The sequence below is a fragment of the Lepisosteus platostomus genome, chromosome 7 (assembly GCF_059453375.1).
Source record: "Lepisosteus platostomus isolate fLepPlt1 chromosome 7, fLepPlt1.hap1, whole genome shotgun sequence".
NCBI classification, from domain to species: Eukaryota; Metazoa; Chordata; class Actinopteri; order Semionotiformes; family Lepisosteidae; genus Lepisosteus; species Lepisosteus platostomus.
Window position 1 is genome coordinate 40,535,949 of NC_142617.1, and position 26,168 is coordinate 40,562,116.

At 40.4% G+C, this 26,168-nt stretch overlaps 2 protein-coding genes across 2 annotated transcripts; both read left to right on the forward strand.

Moving 5' to 3' along the window:
* Positions 1 to 11,090: 11,090 nt before the first annotated feature.
* On the forward strand, positions 11,091 to 18,168 carry prok1 (prokineticin 1). The gene is made up of 3 exons (XM_088640336.1): positions 11,091 to 11,309; positions 13,599 to 13,724; positions 16,956 to 18,168. Exons 1-3 carry the CDS (start codon positions 11,235 to 11,237, stop codon positions 17,073 to 17,075), a joined length of 321 nt encoding a protein of 106 aa, XP_088496462.1. The 5' UTR covers positions 11,091 to 11,234; the 3' UTR covers positions 17,076 to 18,168.
* A 1,889-nt stretch (positions 18,169 to 20,057) lies between these two features.
* Positions 20,058 to 25,839, forward strand: LOC148658758 (pepsin A-like). The gene is made up of 9 exons (XM_088640337.1): positions 20,058 to 20,217; positions 21,411 to 21,561; positions 21,901 to 22,018; positions 22,497 to 22,615; positions 22,719 to 22,918; positions 23,336 to 23,452; positions 23,872 to 24,016; positions 24,460 to 24,558; positions 25,079 to 25,839. The coding sequence occupies exons 1-9, from the start codon at positions 20,162 to 20,164 to the stop codon at positions 25,226 to 25,228; spliced, it is 1,155 nt and encodes a 384-aa protein (XP_088496463.1). The 5' UTR covers positions 20,058 to 20,161; the 3' UTR covers positions 25,229 to 25,839.
* Positions 25,840 to 26,168: the final 329 nt, after the last annotated feature.

Below are 26,168 nucleotides of genomic sequence, written 5' to 3' on the forward strand. Positions count from 1 at the left end.
TAAGGTCACCCTAGACGCAGCTGCTGCTGTTGATTTGTATTCATCAGAAGCCCCACTTCTCAGATGCAGGAGATCAAGTGTCCAGAGGCCAACGACCACATTTGCAACCCATTATATACTGGTTTATGGCTCTGATTTATCTTGAGCTCTGGTATTATTTATTGCAAAGTATATGTTTTCTTCCCCGCTCTTTCTGATGTATAGCTTTAATAAACTGCAATCTAGTGTAACATTGTCATTATTTTAGAAGCCTTTTTAAATCTAACCTGAGCAGATACCCTTTGTGTCTCTTCTGAAAGACAGTAAATCACACAGTTTAACAACCTTCTTCGATGTAGTTCGTATATATGTTAGGATTGTATTTGAAATACATAACAAATTACAATACTAAATGTTGTTATTTTTCATTTAGCAGCCATTAAACTAGTTCAATATTGTAGTTAGCACAATGTCAATAACTTATACTGTATATTGTACTACAAGAAATCGGCATTAAAAGCATTTAGCTTTTCAATAATACATGCATGGAAATTTAACTACATTTCTTTTTTTATATAAATTTGAGAATCTCAATTATTCTTTGCTTTATTATATACAGAAATCTCCGGAGAAATAGAGGATTACTTCTGGACATTACAGTCACCTAGTTTGAAGCAATCTTAAACATCCCAGAAAAACACAGAACTAACACTGTATACAAAATATTAAAAATATTCAGCTTTTATATGTAAGCCAAAATGAGTATTTTTTAGCATGTATAATTGTAAAATATAGTGCTCTGCTCTTACATACAGTACAGTTGGTACCTAGAGGCAGTAAAATTGTTTTCCCAGAGTGCACCATTAAAATCTAGAAGGCACAAATTTGTTTAATACAGGTTTCAGGGAAAATTAATAAGAGTGATGATTAAAATTGCTTTCAATGTCTTGGGAAGATGAAATTAAAGAGAAGGATGCCGAAACGTTTTTGAAAACCATTTTTTAAATATATCTAAACTTTAACTTACTGAACATTATAAAAAAGCTATTACACACATTAATGTGTGATTTCTGAGCAATGGCTTTAGTACATTTCCAGGGATGTTTAATTTATTCCCAAGGTTTTGCAATGGCTGTATTCTATCTGCTTTGGCCTGCTTCCTGTAGTTTGTATCATGATTTACCAGCTCTCTGTGCTTTGCCGCTTAACCACCATCACTCTGCTGTTCCCTTGTCATACTGCAGTAAACATTTATCAGGAGCTGCACTGTACAGTATATTGTAAATATATTTTGAAAAGTTAGCACCCTTCAAGCAGGCAACTTATTCTTTATTTCCCCACAAACCAATCTGCTTTTTAGCCTGCGTCACACTGCCAGCAGGGAACTAACTTATTTACCTCTTAACGAAGATGGAAGATTGGTCTGTGTTTTTTTAACCCCAGACATTATTCTACAGAATCATATAAATAAAAAGAGATTGCTAGTAAGAGCTAAGCTGCGTATCTGATCCAGAGACACATACTAGATCTTGGGAGTGTTATCAGAAGGATGTATGACTCCATTCAAAGAAATAATGAACCAGTAATCCTAATGCACTTACTGGGAATGGTATTTGGGCTGTTGAGATGATTATCAGGGCTAGTTATCACTCTTAAATGTGGGTCTGCATTACATTTTTTTAATGTTTCATGCATGGAGGTGTGTGGTCCTGTTTGTGTGCTTGGCTGGCAGCCTTAGGGAGTGTTGCAAACTTGCAAACTAAAGGGCCAATCTTTGAGAATTCACGAAAAGTGGACCAGGTTATTTCCTGGCATGAATATCTTTGTATCTGGGATGTAAAAGATATTGCACCATGTCAATTATGTGATGGAGATTCCTTTCTATAGCGTGACAAATATAGTTTTATTTACAGAAAATATGAAACCAATGTGTGTCCTTTAGTTGCGCTACCTAAGCACAAAATGAAAAAAATGTAATTGTCCATTTCAATTACAAAGTTCAAATTTCAGTTAGTCCAATCTCAAAAGGCTTTAATGACAGCAAAGATAGAGACAGGATTTATTTTGAAGTTTATCCCATTAATAGTAGGACAGCAACTACTTTGTAGCTCCACAAATTTCTCCTATAAATTTCCACAGTCTTGCAGCTCTTTGCATCCCTGCAATAAGTTACAGCATCTGTTTATTAGACGTTTAATAGTTTATTTCACTGACCCTTTTATACCACACAACAGACACTTGCACCCGTTAGCTGAGTAATATTACTGGAACAATTCCGGTGAACTACCTTTCTCTACAATACAACAGCAGTATCTCATCCACAACCTTGCAGTTACAAGTCGAGGGCCATAGCTCAGTCCATTCCGGAAATCTGATACAACCAGCTCCTTACTTGCTATATGAGCCTGTTGCTTATCAAGTACTGTATAAGAAATGGAGAAGTGGGTTGTAGTGAAATTCTGGAATGGAGCAGATTGGAAGAGCCAAAAGTTAAGTAATCCCCCTGGAGCCAGTCTGTCATAGAGGGTAAACACATACAGTAGCACACAGTGACAGGTAAAAAACAGAATTATCCCAGCCTGTAAATCTCCAGATTGCCACCACCCTGTTTTTTTTAGAATGGATGGATATTAGATAGAGCATGTGGCGAGAAGTTTGATTTACTCTCTTATTCTCCAAACTGAATCTATAGTCCATTTTTCCTATTTTTTCCGCTTCAACACAAAATACACACAAGCTCATTTGTAGGCAGTACTCGGGTAGTCTTGACACAATATAGCAAACCTGAACACCCTGCCTTGAAACTAGTAGTGTTCTGCAAAAAGACAGGAAAAATACAGTTGTTTTAACATGAGAATTAAATGTGAAGGGTGTGAAATAGAAAGCCATCATTTGTTTTGTATTAGCCAGAGGTGGTGGCAAAATTTATTTGTTAATATATTATTGGAGAGACAGATTTATGATTGAGAACAGGCTTCTGCAGTGAGAAAGAGATGCAAATCTCTCTCGGATGTTGGCGCCTGTAAATATATTGCACAATTTCCCCCAGGACATTATTCCCTCACACAGAAAATGAGGCTGTAATAAAAGGACTTCCACAAAATGTATTTAGTTTAGGACTTTTACACCTGATTCATTTTTTCAGCATCCATCTTCAGATTTGTTTTCTTTTTTATCCGAAATGCTATAATTTACAACATCTTTTTAACTTCCAGAGAAGCAGGATTGAATAGACAGAGTGTTGCTGTTACAATATGCTTGGATTTTCACCACAAAAACTGAGAAAGAAGATCAATTCTATTGTATATGGTTTTTGGTCATTGGTTTTTCGACAGGCAGAGCTGTGAAAAACACAATGTCATCTACAGTACTGCATCATTTACTTTTAAAAAGCAACAAAAGAATTTACCAAAAAAGTTAGTACACAGAATACAAAAGATGATACTAATACTAGATAAAATGCAATTTGAAATTTAACACCGTATTTCCTAAGGTGGACTTGAGTAATCGTATAAAAGTCTAAATAAAATGTTTTTTTAAGAATATATTCAGATTTAACTGATTTAGTCTTTTCCAGATTGTTGCTCAAAGTTGAGAAATGAAATGAAATTCTGAGCAGGGAAATGAAGAAATTCTTCAGTTTTTTTAATGACAGAAAATAGAGGAAAACTTTGCATTAACCTAACATGGGATCTATCCATTTTCAAACTGCTTTATCCAATACAGAGTGACAGGGAACTGGAGCCCATCCTGGAAAACAACCGTCGCAAGGTAGGATACACCCTGGATGGGGTGCCAGTCCATCACAGCTTAGACACACACTCTCACACTCCCACCAGGCCCGGTTTTCCCAGAAGCCAAATGTCCACATGGGTCCAAACCCCGCTCCTGGTAGACTCTTACAAGTTAAGTCTAGCTCACCAGTATGTCTTTGGACTGTGGGAGGAAACCTATGCAAACACAGGGACAACATACAAACTCCACAGGAATTGGACCCAGGGCTCCAGCACTGTGAGACAGTGATGCTAACCACTATACCACCATGCCGGCCCCCCAGGAAGGCACGTTATTCAAATAATTCAACTGCAAACCGCATCCTATGCAGCATTTTTGAATTACCAAGGCTATTTTCCTGTATATAGTCTTTGCTGAGAGAGCACTGTGTCATTCTCTACAGGCTGCAGCTCTTCCTGAGACACATCTTCGTAAACCTCCTGGTGGCTGATGCACATCATACCCTGACATTACAAATCTGGCGCGATCTGCTCTATACAGTACGTGCTCAGAGATGAAAACTAAACGTCTTGCTTTTGCTGAAGCAGCATGAAAGTGAAATATAATTACGGAGCCCGAGCGTTTCTAAAATTCATCCTCATGCAGCCACGTAATACTTTGCTGACTAACAACCCCCCTACCCCCACCCCCTACCCCAACCTCTCTCCAGCTTAACGTGGCTCTTCAATCAAAAGGTCTGCTGACGCAATTCATCCAGGCGTGACACAACAGCAGGGGGAAGAACTCGCCCAGCAGCCTGAAGTGTTTTCTAAATTAAGTACCAAGAAAAGATAAGCAGAGTGGACAAAAATAGCTGATCTTTATCATTCTGCTAAGGCCAGTACTCTGAATTGCATTACACTCCTTAAAACTGCTTTGTCTGTGATATGGGGGAATATCTAACTGAAGCACTGAGGCACACCTGTTATTGAAAACTGTATAGTGTTCACATCAGTACTGCTCAACCTTTTCAGATTGTCTTGTGGAATTTCAGCAGAGCAAGACCATATCCCTTAACATTCAAGCTCGGTAGAATGTTTGACTTTGATTAAGTTAAAAATTACAAAGGAAACAGATTTATTTCACCCAGTACTGTTTGTTGTGGTGGCAGGTAACAGGAAGTAGTTTGGAATAAGCACACACACAAAAAACATTATATTACTATAGCTATTTCAAGAGATCAGGGCACGTCAATTATGTTGGATTGGTGCTGAGAAGAAAACCTGACCAGATATCAATATTTGCCCTGAGATAGACACCACATGGCACATGAAAACCTGGAAGATCCAAAACCACCTGGTGCAGGATCATACAAGAAGTGCTGGTCAAGTTAACTCTCTCTTGGAATGAGACACAACATGTTCCAAGGACAGAAATAGGTGTTAGGAACTCAATGTGTCTTTATGTCCCACATGGGATGAAAAATAGTGGTAGTAGTGCAGCTATTTGCACGCCTCATTAAGATGGCCTTCCTCCTTCACAGGAATCACAGGATTGAAATGACAATTTAAAACATTTACAGTGCATTTGTTGATAATATACGCTATTTCAGGACATACAGACAAAACTCTGCACAAGTAGTGCTGTAATTGGTGAAATGAAGGCTCATTTCGAATGAACGCATCTGGCTGGAGAGACGCTATCCTGGCTGTGTGGACAAGGGAGTCAGACAAAAGAAGGGCTGCATTTTCAGTGACACTGGGCTAGCTGAAATGTGTTTGAGCAGACAATGTTGGGAAAGAAAAGATGAAGTCTCACATTTGTACCTTGGTAAGTATGTGAATTGAAGAGAATTGGTCATTCTCCCAAAGCTTTCATTATGAACCTCAAGTGTAACAGGTTAATCAATAGCTTTCAGGTATTACTGATGTTTAAAAACATGTGACTTTTACATGTGACTAACTGGAGTGGGTGTCTCTGGGACCAGGGTTGGAGATCCCTGCTCTAAAGAAACTGGATCATTTCCAATGTTTATAGCCTATGGGTTGATGGCTTTTAATATCAGCATATTCCTCAGTCAACATGCTAATAGGAAAATAAATTATGACAAATGCTGTATATTCTTCAGTTAAGTGCCTAGTTCAAATGGAAAGCCATGATGCATTGATGATAAGGGGCAGTATTGTGACTGCATCTGAATAACTGCATATGAAATCTTGAGACGGTGACAACCTGGGTTTAAAAAAATAATCACAAAAATGCACTGTTTCTTTTGCCTTTTCTCCATACTACACTGCTGCGAGCAGTCGTCATAGCAAACACATTCGCAGGGGCAAATTATCTGAAAACTCTGTCTTAAACGAGGCTTCAGGCAAGCAGATTGGAAAGCAAAATCAGAGAGCATACTTTTTTTTAAGTAAAGAGCGTGGATTTGAAAAACAAAAAATATTAAACCGAGCAACGAGAAAGTCACACAAGTCAAAGGAACAGAGCTTGCGTATGCCTTTGTTAAACCTACAGGTCCCTGCACATAAATATAATTAATAGTTAAATGTCCAGTGGGATGCACGCTAGCACTAAGTCAACTTTAATTTCACGACATGTAATATATAGTGTTTGATTTAGCAATGGTATAAGTTACTTTGTTAATTAGTTGTTAATTAAGCATGCGGGAGCCGAAGCGTAGCTCATTTACCAGAGGGCACTGGCAGAGCCTTCTGCGTGGGTAACAGAAAGACCCTATACTGCCCGCCGTTAAGCAAATGTCACTGACGCGGGGGTCTCATGTTGAAATGCGTCAAAGAAATCCATCTGAGTTTAATCACGGAGAGTATTTATTTGCGCTTTTCCAGCTCATCTGAAATTTGTGCGTGCATTTCTTTTTCTGAGAATGCTGTGGGACCATAAAGCGGTCTAAAATGTCAGGCTATATCTGAAGCAGAACAAATATTAAATAGCTTACACTTATTTTTTTTGCCACTGTAATGGCTTGCACAGTTTGCTTGAGTGAGTACATCACGCCAACATGAATGATGTTGACTCTCTAATGTCACTGACGAAGGTTAGATGTATGATGAAAGATAATTTGGAACAAAATCTTCCACAGTGATATAATCACGACTGCCAGCACTGCAGTGCTGCTGTCCATTCATTTCAACAGTAGAGTTACCACCTTCCTGTCTGATCTCATGAAATCTCAAAAGTTACACAAGGCTCAGCCTGGCCAGTACTAGCACAGGAGAGGAGGAAAGCCCAGTTGCTGCTGTAGGTGGTGCTGTGAACCAGCAGGTGGTGCTATTTCATCTGGACAAGAATTTCCAAACCCATGCCCCAGTATGGTGACTGGGAACACTGCGCTATAGGAGCTGCTGTCTTTTCAGAGAACACATTAAATTAAAGTCCTGCCTACTTAGTCATTAATAATCCCATTGCCCTAGAAGGAGCAGTGGTGTTAACCCCGATGTGCTGCTCAGCTCAGCTCTGGGCTTTTACAATCTGCTCTGCCTAAAATCCGCCCTTAATTCAGTCAGTGACACAATATCTCACTCAGCATCTGACTGCAGATGGGAACTGAAACTCAGTGATTGGTGATATGGATCCCCTCCAAAATGTGAAGTGCTTTAGTATGATTTGGCATGAAATTTAAATGCAATTAGTTATTCACTACAAGCAGTTGTCATTAGACAGTACGCCTTGCTACGGATATACCTGTATTTGTAATACAATGATATAAGTAGTATACTAGTTTTACTAATAGTAGTACTGGCAGTAATAACCTTACTTTGCTTGAATCACTGTTGTAATCTAAACTAAAGATCCCTGAGTCCTAGCAAAAACCAAAGTGTAACATTGCATGCAAAATATTGCATATTGTATGTAATGTTGATTTGGGAGTTTTGTTTTTTGTTTTCCAGTTGCGTAATTGAGTACATGTATAAGGGAAGGAAGGATGTTTTCCCCCTTCACACCTCTGTGGAGTTCTAATGCTTCTTTTAACAGCAATTCACCCTCAACATCTCCTGCTCTGTGCAATAGAGAAAGGTCTTCATTTCACAACTATGCACCAGGAATGAGGACTTAAGTCTTTATGCATATTAGTACACACACTTGGAGATCACACCAAACTGCCAGTGTGTATTTTAAAGGAAAACATTGCAATTCTTCTTTTTCACTACATTATTGAAAATCTGTTCACATTTAAATTCATTTATACAGTAGCCTAATCAACTAATTAAAGAGCTTGACTAATCGAAGGGGTTTTTCAAAAACCCCCAAAGGAGCTGGAAGTCTGTTTGACTATCCAGGCTTTTGTTTTAGAAAAAAATAAAGAAATCAGAGTCCACATAAATCTTTTGCCAGCTATCTGTCCATTGCCCCGCTAATGAGGTAACTACACCACTAACAAATTACACTATTTAGCTGTGGGAGAGAAATGGGAACAGAAAATGCACAACGCAGGGACTGTGATAAATGCCCCCACTATAGCAGGACAAGAACAGCCTTCAGATAATATTGATACATGCTGACGAGTGTCTGTTGAAGGCAATCGACCAAACCAGCCCAAACAGTGACTGCTCTTCTTAAAGACTGCAGCTCTTTTTCCTTAATTAAATAAAGCCTTTCTCCAAGATGTTATGATTATTTCAGGTTCATATATCTAGGACATATCTGTACTTTTTAACATTGTGGAGACATGATGAAAAGATTTCCGCGCCAAGATTAAAGTTCTCAGTAATTAGTAAAATGTCCTCATTAGACTGAAGATCTGTTATCAGGCTTGACGATATGGGGGTGGTGGAGGGGCGTTGTAGGAGAGCAAGCACATCTAACTTCTATCCATGCATCCTCGGTTTCCAGTTTTGAATATCTTTGAAAAAACAGGTTTGGCTCGGATGAGTCCTACCCTCGAAGCAAAAACTAAGTGAGCCCCTCCCCCAGAACAACCCCACAAGGAGCAATATGTTCATTTTGAGTGTCCTCTACAAGTTATTTATTGGCTCCCCAGTAAAATAAAAACTTGCACTGACCGGTTTGTTGTCCTGCAGTACAGATTTGGATATCTCTTAATTACATCAGATAAAGACAACTTTAATTTTGCGTTTCTATATATACTGGCTGTGGCGGTTGAGAGGGGATTCTTGTTAAAAGTGATTATTTAGAAAGACTCACTTCACTGTAAGGGAAAATACTGTAATCAGCTAATTAGATTTGCAATACAGTATATTTTTGACAGGAGTTTTTAATGAGGGCTCCAGATGTTTAATCACAGACTAACAGCAGAGTTGTTCTTATGCAGTTTTACTTTGAACGTTTTACTATTTAAAGCAACATCAAAATATAGACTAGATTACACATCAGTTTAATTTGCTCTGTATGAACTGGGCATCCTTAACAAGAAGCACTTCTTGACAGCGAGAAGAATATGATGCAGTCATGGAACAGGATATACTTTAGACGTGGCACCTGTGGATCCCAGCCACATCTGTGGGGTCCTGTGGGAAAGAGTCCTTCCAGCTTCTCTGCTGACAACAGGGTAACGAGACAAAAGACCTGTGGAAACATGTGCAGGGGGAACATGCAGACCTCACACCTCACACGCATGGGCACCCATGGGTGGGATCTAACCCAGAGCACTGGGCAGGAGGTCTGACCTCCATGACAGTGCACCGCCCAATAAATACCCCTCAATCAACGTTCTTATGAGAAAAGGTGTGTGATAGGCATGGCAAGTTTCTGGAAACACCCAAGTTTGAGAGATACCCACGTTTCCGGAAGGCACACCTGTTCCTTGAACAGTATTGGCAAATACAGGCAGGTTCACCATACGGTAGTGTGCTGCCATCCTTGGTCTGAATCCTGCTCTCCTCTGTATAGTGAACGTTGCTGTTCTGCTCAAGGCAGGGCCCAGGCACTGTGCTATTGATTGGGTAGGAATGAGTAGATGTCAGTACAGCCCTAACAAAGCCCTGATTTGTTAAAATAAACCCCCTTACATGTGAGATAAAACAGACTTGACAAAGCTCCAAGTCACAACGTGGAAGGGCTGGGCACATGTTCCAGAACTACAGTAACCCACTCCATAATTATTACAATTTATCATTCAATTACCTGTCAGTGGGATCAATGTGATGGGTTGATTCAGAGAGTTTCACTGAAATAAATTGGAATTCCTGCAAGTTGAGCAGCCCTGATTTAGAATCATTTGCTTTTATACAGTCTCTGGCCATACTGTGAAAACCCCCCGTGTGTCCGGGCTGATTGCACATTAAACACCTGGGCCACTTCCTGCTGTCTCTGTGCTCCTCTGCTGCGCTGAATAAGCTAATGAAATAGGAAGCCACCCCTCCATAAAACATGCAGGGGCGATAAACCCGACAGAACAGTGCTGATGGATGTCTGGCAGTTAAGGAGCCGTGAGTCTGAAAAGACACCGCGTGCCCTAATTCTGCAGATCCATCACCACAACTGACAGCACTGAATATATCAGAGGCCTAATGAAGAGCGCCCCACTCTTTCAAAATCTACCTTTTTGATAATGCTGTGCTGCTATGCATATACATTTTTCTCAAATCTCAAAACCAAACAATATTAGTAAGGAGCTGTGTTACTATTTCCCTCAGTCTCTATTTACAATTGCTCCACCACACCGATGAAAGTGATAGAAAAGTACTTTGAATCTCCCCTCACGTCTAAACAGCCTGTTGTGTTTGCTAGGGTAATTATCCTATACCCTTTCATTTTAAATAGATCTTAGAGTTGAAATGGCATTTAATGCATTATCTCTTATTTTAAATTATTTTGATGGAGATAAGAGATTTGTCTGCACTGAGATTTAACCAAAACAAATGGGTCCCAATTCAGCTGCTTTCTCTATATTAACAAGTTTCTACATTATTTAGTAAAATAACTAATGTTTTATGTTTTTGACATACAGTACAGCTTAATTCTGGTCAGATGGTATTTTTGGACGTTTAGATGATAGATGCTCTGTTCTTTAAGATGAAGAAACACTCGATGAGCATATCATCTTCCTCAGGTAGAACGTACACAATTTCATTCAATAACAGCTCTGTTCCTGTTGTTAAAGTTAGCAATGACAATACAGGGAGTCCTTAGTCCTCCTGTCAGAGTAATAAGTCAAATCCTGTATTGACCTGCTGCACAAGCGATCTGACAGTAAGTGGAATAGCATTACATTTGAGTCAGTTTCTATTTAGCTCTTCAGATAAAAAGCAACACAGGACACCCAATGAGTGAAGACTTTTAAGATTAGGGGAGGGAGGTAAGGGGGGTGGGGCTGTGAGTGGGTTGTGGGTTGTGTTTGTAGTGGTAGTGGGTGTGGGGGGGGCATTAAATAAAGAGACAGCTTGGCACCCTGCTTTCAGAATTCACAGGAACACAGAGACGCAGAATAAGAGAGCGAGAGAGACAGAGGCAGAGAGAGTGAGAGAAAACCCGTGAGCTGTCCACTCCAGCACATCAAACTTGAACATCCCATCTGAGAGACCCTAGAAGACCCATCACCCTTTCTTGCTCCTGCTATGATGAGAACAGTGCTGCTCCTTTCTGCCCTCCTGGTGTTACTGACCTGCTCCCGATGTGCAGTGATCACAGGGGTAAGTCTCTCTATACATTTAACAAGGCATTTGTCTGACTCTTGCCTTCAGCATGAGCCCAGGTCTCCAAGCTCCAAGCTTGGAGAAGGAGCTGCTGGGATACAATTAAAACCCAGACTATTTTCTGCATGAATTTATGGCTTGTAAAAATATGCAGAGTTAAAGTATTCTGCCCACTTAGATGTACCTATAAATACAGTAAAATAAAATGCTATTAGATCTTAGGTAATTTTTGTTTTGAGCAAAAATTGCTCAAACTGAGCAATAGAGTTTAACAGAGAGCAGCAGAGAGAACAGCAGTTTGGCCACAAGTGCAGCTCTCAGGTGCGCCTTATGGGGAATTATGTTTCTCCTCTGTGTCTAATTCAGTACTCATCTGTGAGACTTTTTAATGTCCTAAAGAAGAGCACATTGGGGAATGAGGCTGGAGTAATGTCTTTAGCATTTGAAACCCTGATGAGACTTATTTCTAATTTTGAAATAAAAATGTGTTAAAACCATTACTTGATATGTGCACTGTGCACTGCAAATTATTTTTTAAATCTACTTTACTCTTGAAGTAAGCATAACACAATGGTAAAAATTCATTTAAACTGCAATGAAGAACTTGAAAGTGGGTGAAAATGTTAAGGAGGAATTTAAGCGGAGCTGTGTCAGATCCACCAAGTCCATCTTCGGTATTATGCAAATGAATTATTGACAACAAAAAACATTTTCATCTTTTTTGAAACAACATTAATTATTGCTTTTACGGTGTTTAGCTACAGTCCACGAGTCTGTATTGTTTCATAATGTCAGTGTCATACCATTGCAAGTCCATTGTAATTCTGCTATCAGTAATCCAGCAACAGACAGCACTAAACTTGTGCAACAATGGAAACATAATGAACTTGCTATCAACACAAAGACAAATCTCCAAGTGCAACAAATAAGCAAAACTGAAGTACCTTTGTCTGGACATATCTATACACTCATCTATAAATCATACCCATTCTGTCAGCTTTGGTCTTTATTTGTAGCTGGATGAAAATGGCATTTATCTTTCATTTTAACTCAATTATTTCTCTATGGCATATTGTCTGTAAAGGTTGCCACAATTAGATGTAAATTAATGTATTTTTTAATCATGGAGTATCTTACGTAATTTACCAGGTCTGTCGACCTACAGTATATATTTTTCTAGGAAGCTGCAGAAAAGTAAACATTTCAATTAGGCTTTCATTTGATTCAAATAAGATGTAATTATTTCATAGTAATAACAAATAATACAGGTTTATTCGAAAGGTCTAGAACTAACTCATACTTTGGAAACAGATTTCAGCAATTTTTGTAATCTTAGTGCAGTGTGGCTGAGACAGAATGTTTATATTTTTAATCTTGATTTAGTCAGTAAAGTATTAAAACTGTTTACTTTTTTTCAGAGGGGAGAGAAACCCATTAGACTGGTGTTGTTATTGACAGAAAGGAAGCTGGAAACATAGACTAGTGAGCAATCATCAAGCTGCTCTGTTGAACTTAAAAGTTTAGATGTCTTGTTTCTTGGTTATTGTGTAGTTATTTTGGATTGAACTGAGAAATAGGCTGATATCTTCAGCTGTGGTACCAGCAACGTGTGGTCCCACTTTTTGAAGTGAGTGCAAAGCTCCTAGAGAGGAAAGAGAATGCAATTGATTGAACATTAAGTTGCTTTAAGAAGAAATATACCTCAAGATCTTATTGTCACTTGGAAACAGTGTTGTAGCGTATTTCTACGGTATACCTACAGATTTGACTTCAGATTAGAAAGGTGTTCTGAGTTTTGTGTCGACATGTCTTCTTACCCTTCTCCCTGGAAAGGAGACAATAGATGATGGGGATGTAATGCCAGCATTGCCCCTTGCCCCCTCCAAAAAATCTTTACTACATCCCTGCTCTGCATGCTGCAGAAATGCGCTTCAGGACCTCTTTTCTCTAGCTCTTTGCAAGAGCTGTTATGACAAATGTCTGGTGTCAAGTTCCTCCTCTGTCCCTGTGAGGACAATTCAGAGAGCTGAAGAGACCCAGGTTCAACTTCAGGAATCCTCTTCTCCCCCACCCACTGCGTCTGGGAGGCCAGTAACTGCCTTCAATGAACAAGGGCTGCCCCTTTAAAGATCCCTGGAAGGAGAAATGCTGTCTCAAGGACCGTATTGGGTTTGGTGGTGTGAGGAGTCAGAAGAATCTGACAGCACCCTCTCCTCTCCTCATGCACTGGTTTGAAACAGCGGCCTTGTTGTAACACTGTTCTTCTTTCCCGTGTCGCACGCCCAGGCCTGTGAGAGGGATGTGCAGTGCGGGTTGGGGACCTGCTGTGCGGTCAGCCTCTGGCTCCGCGGCCTGCGGATGTGCACGCCACGCGGTAGGGAAGGTGACGAGTGCCACCCCTTCAGTCACAAGGTATGCCACTCAAGAAGGCCTAAGACCTGCCCTCATCGTGCTCTAGGAACGTAATGAACTTGCTCTCAACAAGTGCCTGGGGGAGACGCACAGTACCAACAGCTTGCACTCATCTTTATGGTGGGTGTACTGTAGCTTCAGGCAAAAACGGGTTGACCGAGCTCTACAGGGAGAAACCATCTAGTGGTGTCTTCAAGGAACAAGTAAAGGTTTATTCCATGCTGTCAAGAAAAGAAAAGAGACACAGCATTTTGGCTGTGGTGCCTTCTTCAGGTGTGCGAGTCAGATGACAGAGGGCAGTAATCCTGAGTGCACTGCAACAAAAGACACGAGCACTGCGATACCCGACGACAACACAACTGAAAAGAAGACTCCACAGCTGAAACGTGTGTTTCTTCTTTTCAGTATGGAATAAACCTTTACCTGTTCTTTTGCAGCCCACACATGCCGGCGCAGCTCCTTACTTGAATATGAATTTCTAGTGGTGTCTTCTCAGAGATTAGAAGGGAGGTCAGTTGTAATATTCTGGACGAACATTATCAATTGGTTAAAGTAATAAAGTCGGAAGTGAAATCTCTCAAACTTGTTATCTTGTAGCATTGTAGGGAAATGCAATGTGAAATAGAGACAGGGTCCACTAAAGGAAACGTTAGCACCATGTTACTAAAGGGCCAAAACCTCTTGTAAGATGGAAACGAGCTCTACAGGACCTTTATGGTAAAAGTATGAGACCCTGGGCTTTGGGTATGGACCTTAACAATTAACATTAAAAACGAGGAGACTGGGAATCTTGCTCCAAACTATCACAATCGCTGTTCTGAATTTTAATTGTGTTTCATTTTAGTTTCATCCTTTAATGCCTATTTTGTGTTTCACTGTTGAATCTGAAGATTTATTTGGTCAATACCTTTAAGGTTGTTGAATATTTGAATTAAGTCCCCAAATCCTCCTCTTTTCAAAAATAAAACTCTTTCTATTTGTCTATGGAGGACAGCTTGGGATCAATTCCAGTGCAGTGGTGTAGTTTTTAAATTCATGACACAATATCCCAAATAAGGTCTTCCTTTGTGCAATTATGCATAGTACAAATTTTACATAACATCAATCCTTGGTTAAACATTTGACAATGTCTACTATGGAGGCTGCAGTATGCTTCGATGCTCCTGAAGCATAGCCTCTGTCCAGAAGATGCTGGGCAACTGTACTTAATTTCCTACAGTTCTGTCAGCTCTAACACTCAATACACCTTTCTGATTTCCAGTTTAATGTTCCTCTCCTGCAATATGCTGAATGCCAGTTTTTGTGGCACCTTATACAGTACATACCCCTTGAGTTGGGGGAAAAAATCCAGCATGTTTTTGAAAGGGGGAGGGGGGGGGGCAAAGCAAGGTTTTAAACCCTTATTCATGTCACACATGTATAAATGGATACATGACATGTGAGAGCTATCCACCTGTGTATCAGAAAGCTGCTTATTCCCGATGAGAGCCATGACATCCTGGAGCCTATCCTACAAGCACGGGGCATAAGGCAGGACTACATGCTAGATGGATGCCTGTCCATTTCATAGAGGGACAATTTTGTGGTACCAAATAATGAAGATGGGAGGAAGCGGGAGCACTCAAAACTGTACAGTGAAGCTCAGGGAAATCATGCAATCTCCACACAGACGATGCTCCAATCTAGACCTAAGAGCTGTGTCACAGCAATGTCAACCACCACACAGCCTTGGCATTTAAGATTAGTTTGTAGAAATCAGTAATATAACCCTTTTCTTCTTTTACCCCTTTCTAAAAAGAACTATTCAGTGTGCTCTAATCCTGCTAAATACAGATCTTTCTGCATACAGAGATAATCATTCGGCACACGCCCAGTCTGAATCCCTTCTGACGCCTCCATATTGTGTGGCCCACTGAGGGAATTGTTCAGAAAATGTATGAATTTGAGCCATAAATTGTCTCGTTATCTTAATAGGCAGTGAGGGCTATAATTTAGAATGGTGTCCCAGAAAGTGGGGGAGGGCGCAATTATTTGTGATGGATATAGTTGCATAGAAGCACCCACTAAATCACTATTAAGAGGTTATCAAGCCTGGCTGGGTTCCTGTAAAGCAGGGGCTGCAGGTGAGAGAGGACAGTATACTTAGAGGACTTTCCGTGTCGGTCCAGATGCTGCTGCAGCTGCAGCAGTAAAGAAAACAGAAAGGACATCTTTCCAGACAGAGCTGGATGAGAGGGCTCGGGGAGGTAAATTATCTGGGACGACAGAGAAAGGGGAGCTCAGAAGGAAGAATTCATTTGGTTTTCCCTTTGTGGGTATTAGCCTTCAGAAAGTGAAAAATATCCCTCCGGTCCAGTCATCTCTGTAAAAAGAAAAGGTAGTATCAGCACTGATCTCCGGAGAGATTTCAGAAAAGCTGCTGATAACTAGATATTGATCTCACCCCAAGCGACGCACGATCCCCTGAATAATACATCACTTCGCTGGCGGATCTATTGCTGAGGATTAGTGTAGCTCTGAAGGAAAATGCCATGCTAGGAAATGGTAGTGGATTTCCCCAGAGAATCCACACAACAGAAGTCTGTTCATAGGGATGGGATTAGAACGTCCTTGCCTAATCTCTGTTTTTTTACGATTGGAGTGGCAGAACTGTACAAAAGCACTCTTGGGGAGTCTTAAAACAGGACTTCACTGTCTGGTACTTTAAACTTCAGGCCAAAAATCTCCTAACATTTTCAGGTTCAAAACGTATCCAGGACAAACAGGTGACTTATTTTTCAAAGGGGATGGATTAAAAAAATAAACTATCTTACATTTCTTTCTTAGACTCACAGTGAAACATGAAGACTAATTTCTCTAAGCACCTTCAAAATTAGTCCTCTGCTAATTTGCACAAATGTTCTGCTTTTATCTGACTTAACCTTGGTATTGTTGTCTGGAGCCAATCTTTGTATGATAACAGGGATACCTGCCCAGGGTCCTGGAAAGTATTCTGCAGTCATAATTATTCTCTGCGTTTTGTAATGGATTAATTTAACTATTTATTGAGTTTCTGTGGCACAGTTTAGCTTAACCTATAAAACCTGCAAGGAAAAGGCCCCTCAGGATCGGGGGAATGTCTCACTTTTATATAATCCTAGTTAAGATCTGTAGTTACAACTTGTACCCACAAGGTGGCGCTGTATCCTGCTTTGTCTTTGCGCTGACTTTGTTTTGTCTGTTCTCATACAGGTTCCTTTCTCTGGAAAAAGGCAACACCACACGTGTCCCTGTCTGCCTCATTTGGTCTGCACCAGGTTTATTGACAACAGATATCGGTGTACTGACAACTTCAAAGACATAGACTTTTAACGACAAGGAGAAAACAAGGAAGGAAAGAGAGGAAGGGAAGGAAGGGGGTCGCTGGGGAGGAGATATTTTTCTGTGCATTATGATGAAAAACAAAAGAGCCCTGCAAACACAACGCAAACGCGCCTCTTTCCACTCAAATGTTCAGATAGTGACACTACACTAGAGGCTTCTGGGAAAACCTCAGTCTGCACTGATGTCTTTTCATTTAGTTCGCTGATTCATCTTACTTTTGATGTGCTTGATGTACATTTGCAGTTTTTGTTAATGTTTTAAGCTGCTCCCCATTTAACCAGTGATACCAGAACTGTCTGGGTGAAGCAGATTAAGACAGAAAAGCATCTTCTGAATGTTGATTCTAGCATGTACTGGAATTACTCAGACTCAGAGATTCATATCACAGAGCAGTGCTTTTAGTAATTGTTATTCCATGTGAGATATATAGGGAGAAATTTTTCTTACTCTTTAAGTCATTTCTTTACCTTCTTCAGTACTACTTCTCAGCAGCACAGCCAATGAAACAGCCCCTTCGAAACATAAACGATTGGTTTATTCCAATGGGATTTCTTTTTAACCAAACAAATCTGTAAATGTCTTACACTCCACAACAGATGCTGTTATTTTTTTTTGCAAATGGCATTTTGTATGTGGTAAATGATAATGAGCAGTTAAACAGTAGGAGCTTTGGATACCTGATCAAGTCCAAATTCTTAGTAGGCCTGAGCGGAGGTCAGTCAGGCAGCAGAAGTATCCAGTCGGCAAGTAAAATCGTTGGACTGCTGGAGCTCAGCACATGTCAGACAGCATAAAGACCCTCTGCAGTGTGATAAATCCATCCTGTTGAATCTGTACAAGGAGTCAGGTTGCAGCATTGCTGGGAAAGAGGAAGAGAAAAACCTGTTATATAAAATAAATCTGTATCTACTATGAAATTGCTAAGACTGCTATTTTATTTATTGATGGAATCAGATTAAAAATTTTAAAAAATTACTATCATCACAATTGTAAGGATGTTTGAAAATAAATTCTTGACCTGAAATTTGTTGTAACATCCATATAACTTTATTAAAGTGCCATAAAGGGCGCATTCCTATTTTTTTAATGTCATTGTGATACATACAGTAAGCACAGGACCAAGCAGAGTTTAATTCCATGCTAAAAAACAGAAAAAAGGAAAAAACAAATTTCAGCAGTGTAACCCAATTCAAGTATCAATTTTTATTTAAATTCCCTTCAAACCTTGGTATATATTGGAATAATATGTTATTGTAGTTTCTGGATAACTTTTGGCTGAAGGCAAAATAGAGTTCCATTTGTTTACATCGCCTTAAATTATTTTACTGTCTCTACTGTGGGAAACACCCCTGTGGCCCATTCTTAAATAAATTAACTTTTATCTAGGCTTGATGATGACCTGCCTCTCTTTGCACAAATTTCTTTGTTGACCAGAGGGTGGCAACTGCAGTTTTCATGCTCCCACAGGGAGATTCTGATAACCCTACATCTTGAGCAAGCAATGTTATGGAAAAGTATATAGGCCAAGGAGCTTTTAATGGAACATTAAGTGCTGGTTGATAACCTGACCTTGTTATTTTCCATCACATTAACAACTGCTTCTTAGAACACTTCAGGGATTCCTTCTTATTTTGCTTCAGACTTTCTTTGTTTTAAAGCAGCAATACACAGCACAGATGTCTAGTGAAATTCTGAAAGTCTGGAATGAATATTTGAATTCCTATTTAGAACCAGGTTCTGGAATGCTTAACATAAATCTAATTTTCTGAATTACAGTTGTTTTCAAGGCTTTTCAACTTGGGAAAGCACTGCAAAACATAGAGATACAATGAAATCACCTAGACAAGGAGCACTAAAAATCTAAAGGAATGTGAAGAAACAGACTGGCGTGCAAATCCAGAGAACCTGCTTCATGAGAACTAGATTAGATTAGGACTTTAATGAAAAAGGATGGGAATTTAAAGCTGCACTGAAATTGAAAGATCCTTCATGTTTCTGAAATCACACACCTTTGATGACCTGCAAAATGTTGCTTAATTTCTGTGTGCAGCAAGGCAATACAACCACCAGTTTATTTAATAAAAATAAAATAAACTTAATCTCTGGTATTTTTGTTTAAATAATTCAGATGTTGATTTCTTTTTTTATATACTGGTTCCTATGCTGAAAAAGCCTGCTGCATTTTCATTGATTATGGCCCATCTTAATTCACACACACTGGGCCCAAACCACATTAGTGATGTACATCGGGTTCCTCACCTCTTCTGATCTGTGGCAGAAACAGAAAACTGCTGATCCACATGACTGTATGCAGGAATTTAGCAATATAACTTCATTTAAAGTGATGCACTTAGCTTCCATGCTAATTTCTTTTAAATGATGAGCAACCAAATAATCCTCACCCATCTCAAAACCTCCTTGTGATGACTGTGGCAAATGTGTGCGTTTTCTAACAAAAGATGCACTTACATGTACGCTTTTCTTTAAAAATATTCTAGAAGCAATCAATCACTGGCTTAACTGAGGTTCTCCATCTATTAGCACAATATAGTCTGTATTTCACTGTGGTTCATTTTCTAAAGTCAATGGACTTTCACTGGTAGCTGATTTGCGGTTCAGTAAGATTTGTCACACAAGTTGCTTGCTTCTTATCAAGAGCCTCAGACATGGTCCTTTATCTGGCTGCATTGTGTGCGTTCAACACCAAAAATCAATTAATAACAAAGACACAAGAGTTTCATGAAAAATTATCAATATAGAAATCTGTTGCACTTGATAAAAACATGTAGCTTTTTTAGAATGCAGGGTCAGTGAGAGAGTTCACGTGTCTCCAGAGCTTTGTTGAACTGACTGGGTACAAGCACTAGATAAGCTGGGCTTTCTTTGCAGAGAAAGTACGATCTCTCCCCGAATCACAAAGCGCCCCTTCCTTGTTTGAGGGCTGTTCCTGTTTGAGGTGTTTTCGAGATTAAGGCAAATGGGCAGGTATAAAAGGATGCCCTTGAGATCTCGGAGAGCACAGCAAGACCAGTGTCCTGAAGAGCTTGTGAGTCTGCTGAGAGAGACGTGACAGGATGAAGTGGGCAATCGTGTTGCTGGGCCTGGTGGCCCTCTCTGAGTGCATGACCAAGTGAGTACTGCAAACACAGGACAGCATGCTGAGGCGATCACACGAGACAACGATGCAGAAATGAGCACAGGCTCAAGAAAATTGAACTTAGGATTTAGTGTAGTTTATCAGCACTTTTACAATAGTTTACCTGTGGCTTGTGTTGTTTCGCAGGCATGCCTTCACCATGCTTTACTACAGAAATAACACGGTGTGTTATGGTGAGCCTGCCTTGCACACATCAGTAATAGTATGTAATGACAGACCCATAATCACAACAAAAATATGGTAGAAAAATCAGTGAAACTCTTGTAAAAGTGTAAAAATGTTCGGATAGAACTACACATGTGAACATTCAGGGGGTAGGTGCAACCCATGATGTACAACAGGTTCAAAAGAAGCAAAAAGGGGGCTGGGTAACATAGTGCCTCACTTGGAAATCATGCAGGCTCATGCAGACGCTCATGCAGAAGAGGAACTACGTTTTAGAATCATGTGTGATAGGTGTCTTCCTTTTTTTTGTGGTGGCAGTGGTGGCTGCTCATTTCAAAGCTGAAGGACTTTGTAAGTGCCAGTGTAAGAAAGCATTGCAGCAACTTTTTTATATATGATATTAAGGTTGAGCTGGTTTATCTGGATGCATTACATCCCTTGAACAGTAACAATGTGGCACACACAGACAGCTTCTACCTGTTGTTTACTGCAAAGGTAACTTAGAAAGCTATAAAGCTTAGTTTTACCTGTACTGCACCTGGTCACCCTCTGTTCACTGAGTGCACCTCATTAATGATAAAAAATAAAAATGTATGATCAGACTCATTCTAAGGACTGCAAGAGAAAACCTTTAAGTGAGCTGTCTGAGGGAGAAGAAGAAACATTGGATGTATTATGGGCATACTTTTAAGAGAAGGAAAGGGAGGTCAAGCTATTTCATTCTAGTCCAACACTTTGCCTCTTGTTTTCTAAGACCAGTTGAACTCCAGGCATTGTTGAAAATCGCATGCAAAAATGGAGATAAAAATCTTTTCTTGCTCTTTTTCTGCTTTTTCATAGCACATGTTACATTCTTTTGCTAGGTTTGCCTTCTGACATTTAAAATGTATTTTTTAGGGAATAAAGAGCATTGGTTTGTTTCAACCATTTGTTCCATTGGCTTGAGATAATAAAGAGATGGTTGGAAATGTCCAAATCTGTGTGCTGCTGTGCTCTGACAGGGTGCCCTTGTTGAAGAGGAAGTCAATGAGGAAGGCGCTCATGGAGCAGGGCAAGCTGGAGGAGTTCCTGCAGAAATACCCCTATGATCTGGCATCCAAATACTCTCGCTATGCCACCACCTCCAACCTGCCCATGCACAACTACATGGACGTAAGTGCACTCCATTGCCAAGGAGAAAGTGATGATACAAATATGCCCAGTCCAGTTCATCTTGTCCCTAGGGGAAGGCGGTAAACCTGTGTCTTTTCAAACCCAATTGCACAGTTGATAACGTGTGCAAATTATAAGAACATCTAAAATATATAAGAACGGTTTCAAATGAGAGAGGGACATGTGGCCCATCTAGCCCATTTGGTAATTAGTAACTAATTGATCCTAGAATCTCATCCAGCCATTCCTTAAAAGATTAATTCTGATCATAGGCTCGGCAATCAAAGGTGTATTGGTATTGTTTGCTTGCAATGGCTCTTTTACTATGCTTTTTTCCAGATCGAATACATTGCCACCATCTCCATTGGAACCCCACCTCAATCCTTCATTGTTCTCCCGGACACTGGCTCTGCCAATCTCTGGGTGCCTTCCATCTACTGCAGCAGCCTTGCCTGCTGTAAGTCCTGCCAGCCTTGTCGCTCAAATAATTAGCAATAGCAGTGACACAATCATTATGAGCGTTACTTCTGTTCTAAAGATATGCGCATCTTTATAAAAGTTGTACAGTAGATGTAGTTGGTACCAAATTACACTGTTTTTCTTCAGTTGCTTCCAATTACATTCTGGACAAATTAATTGATAATTTGATTTTTTTTGCATGGACTCATTAATGATGTCCATTTAGTCCATGTAAAATTGCACTGACTCTGTAATGATTACCTGATTGTTTCATGTGGTGAACTTTACTACTCCCCTACCACATCGCAACAATGTCGATACTGTGGCAGCCCCATGGTACTACATGAATTGAAGAAAATGACTCAAAGCTACTTTTCTAAAGAGAGAGAGCAGAACTATTGATGGAAATCTTAAGCTGTGGGTCAGTAAAGAGTAAGTGGCACCGCTAACGAATATTCCCTTCTGAATGCTTTCAGCGAACCATCACAAATACAACCCTAGCCTGTCCTCCACTTACCGTGCTCTCAACACCCCTGTGTCCATCGCCTATGGTACTGGCAGCATGACAGGCTTCCTGGCCTACGACACCGTCACCGTAAGCACTTGTCATCAAGTTCCTCCATACTGTATTAAACAAAAGTGTTATCGAAACACCTTTGTCTATGAAAGTCTATTTTCTTTGCTGTCTGTGTTGAAAGGTGGGCGGCATCATTGACTCCAACCAGGAGTTCGGTCTGAGCCAGACTGAGCCAGGCAACTTCCTGTACTACAGCCCTTTTGATGGCATTATGGGTCTGTCCTACCCCTACATCTCTGCCTCAGGAGCCACTCCTGTCTTTGACAACATGATGCAGCAGGGTCTGGTGTCCCAGGATCTCTTCTCTATTTACCTGACTAAGTGAGCCACAGATATTTTTTAACAATCTCTAGTTCACTAATGCATGGGCATGCACCGATGTAGTGCAGCATACAGTAGTGAATCCAGGCTGCAGGCTGGTATTGGCACCAATACTTTGTGACCTGCTACCAGTATGTTTGAGCATGTTCTTGTATTGCACACCTAACCTTTGTGTTAACCAGGGCTTGGTTTTGAACCTAAACTTTAACCAGGCTGTTCAGAGGCACAAAAGGTCATCATGAGCAAAGGTGGTTTTTTCACTTCATGAAGCACGATACTTGCATAACACATAATTTCTCACCTGGCACAGTTTAATTAGCTTAACGTAACCAGGTTTAAGTTCATCTGAAGTGCTTTCTCTTTGTGTTATTAAATGACAATACTCATCACTCAACTGTGCTGTTTTTGCAATGCTAGGAATGGGGCCTCAGGCAGCGTTGTGACTTTTGGAGGATATGATTCATCTTACTTCACCGGCCAGATCAACTGGGTCCCTGTCACCTACATGGGCTACTGGCAGATTGCTATTGAGAAGTAAGACAAGCCTAAAATTAATCAAATTTCAAATAGGGACATTTATTATCACAATCAGCACACCAGAGCCAAATAAGACGAAGAACAGTTGAATTACTCACAGAAATATAAATAATATAAACAAACTGGCACTGTTATTTTAATTTCATAGGTTTGTCCATTTTCGTTGAGATAAATACCCCACCTTATTGCTGAAAGCTGCTAAAGAAATACATTGTCTATGCACACCTGTTTGCGCAGCCACTAACTGCTTTTCTTTGTCACAGTAGGACAGGTTTTGTGTCAGTGTCACCTGCTGCAGGTTATTGACAGTGACTCAGGGTTGTGAGGTGGCTATATCCCATTTTTCTGCTGCTTCAGATTCTGATCAGATTGCCCCTGTTACCAGTGTGGTAAGCTGTGTTGTTCTTGCTTTCCAGTGTCATGGTTAATGGACAGGTGGTGGCCTGTGCCCAGGGATGCCAGGGCATTGTGGATTCTGGCACATCCCTGATTGCTGGACCCCCATCTGAGATCTCCACCATCCAGCAGTATATTGGTGCCACTCAGAACAGCTACCAGCAGGTGAAGTCATTTAAATGGACTTCTGCTTTCATTGGCTTCCCTCTGAATGTAGTGGATTTCTGTGGCTTAGTGTTACAAAATGATGACAGGTTGGCGCTGAGCTGTTACAGAAGGAGACAACACCCTCACCTGTGACCTGTGACGGTGTAGAATATGCTGCAGAAGAATATCATTGCTCTGAGGCAGTGAATTATTTCATGTTGTCAAGGGCTGAGTAGACCTGCCTACAAGATCGTTCTGTTGCTTCTCTCCAGGTCTGTGGAGTATCCTACTCATGGCTGATACAGACTCACACCCAACATTTTAATCAACTTGGAAAATCAGGCATTTCCTAGTATTTAATGTTTCTTGTGCAATTTTCAAGATGTAGAAGTCCAGACATTATATTATTGAATGGTTGATAGTTTTGGAATGACTGACATCGAACCTTTTTGCTTTAACAGTATTCTATCAACTGCCAGAACATGGGTAGCATGCCTAACGTGGTCTTCACCATCAATGGTCTTCAGTACACCCTGACTCCTTCTGCCTACGTCCGCCAGGTATGTGACCCAGAAAGCATCAACTAAAGGTGTGACAACATGGTCTCACCATGCACTTTCCTGGAATGTGCTTTTCAATAGAAAACAATATGTATGAGATCAACCCATATGTATGAGATCATGCAATCATACCAACTGATGTATGAAATCAACCTATTTAAAACCGTAAATTGGCGAGGTCCTTCATTCTGGTTGTGTTTTCTTTTATAATCCTCATAAAAGCTAGATAAAGATATGAATGTCTTTCCATGCATCTTCAGTAACCACTGCAACCTTTGAGTGTGTCAGTGATCTAGAGTACAACTACATCCTGGATGGGACCCAGTCCATCACAGAGCAGAGACATGGTTTGTGACAAAACTGGAGCACTTTTTAGACTACTGTTTTCTTTGTTGTTGTTGTTTTATCATCTGGTTGAGGTATCTAGACTGTGGGAGCCAGGCTGAGTTACTTAATACACTGGTATAGTGAATTGGTTACTCTGGCGGTATCCATGATAGTGCTATTCTGGGATTCGCAGCTCTACGGTACCTGCACCAGTGGTTTCCAGTCCATGGCACTGCCGTCCGCCCAGGGAGACCTGTGGATCCTGGGAGATGTCTTCATCAGGGAGTACTACGCCATCTTCGACAGAGGCAACAACAGGGTGGGCCTGGCCCAGGCTGTCTAGGATTTAGGAGCCAGGGGCACGTGTTGATCCCCGCTCCCCAAATCCTGTCTCATCTAATCTTACTAGCTATTGTTTTCCTTGAAAGAATCCAAAGAAGAAATTTAAGGCCCAACACTGACAATAACAAAATGTACAGTTCACTAGGAACAACAACAACCAAGATCAAAGCGTGATGAACTATTATGGGGCGGATATTGGATTAACCCACTTGGCTGAGGGCCGACCTCCTGGCCATAGGACGAGGAGGCCAGGACCCCCCCCGCAAGTTAACCAAGGGGCAGCTGCAGGGGTAGACTTGGGGTGGAGGTGGGATGCAAAAGTTGCACGTGAGGGAGAGTAGGAATCACGTTGGTATTTATAGCGTTTGGTGGAGGGAGGATGACAGAAGCGATTGCTAATTACTGACAGCTGAGTACGATTGAGCTTGGATGTTGCCATCCCTCCTGAACTTTCGTTATATAAGCTCCATTTCATGTCTCTTGAAAGTAATAGTAAATTCAGTGCCTGTTTCGACAGTTTAAAAAGATTGAAACATTGTGCAACATTGCCCCATCTTCTGTTCTGTACTCTCATACACTGTTTTTCTTTCTGCAATAAAAATATCAAAATCATACACGCCTCTGTTCTTTTTTTCATTGCTACCATTTAAAACTCTTATGTAGCACCAGTACTATAAAATATTAATCACTGCTAAAGGTCTTCCACCTGCCTCTACGCCTGTATATCAAAAACACAGAGTTGCATATTGCAACATTAATAATAATGTGATTTTTTTGTCCTCATGTTTAATTTAAATATTTTTCGTGTGCCCATATGAAAACACTCACTACCTGTTTTTTGAATTTATTCATTCATTCTTGTACACTTATACACTCATCTGCACTTATACAATCCAGTTCAGGATGTTTATCAGAATTCTATGATATGAAAGTAACTTTGG

Coding starts and splice junctions, on each gene's coding strand:
- prok1 (XM_088640336.1), top strand. CDS start 11,235: ATGATGAGAACAGTGCTGCTCCTTTCTGCCCTCCTGGTGTTACTGACC. Junction 11,310..13,598: donor GATGTGCAGTGATCACAGGG/GTAAGTCTCTCT, acceptor TCGCACGCCCAG/GCCTGTGAGAGGGATGTGCA. Junction 13,725..16,955: donor GCCACCCCTTCAGTCACAAG/GTATGCCACTCA, acceptor GTTCTCATACAG/GTTCCTTTCTCTGGAAAAAG.
- LOC148658758 (XM_088640337.1), top strand. CDS start 20,162: ATGAAGTGGGCAATCGTGTTGCTGGGCCTGGTGGCCCTCTCTGAGTGC. Junction 20,218..21,410: donor CTCTCTGAGTGCATGACCAA/GTGAGTACTGCA, acceptor GTGCTCTGACAG/GGTGCCCTTGTTGAAGAGGA. Junction 23,453..23,871: donor TGGCAGATTGCTATTGAGAA/GTAAGACAAGCC, acceptor CTTGCTTTCCAG/TGTCATGGTTAATGGACAGG.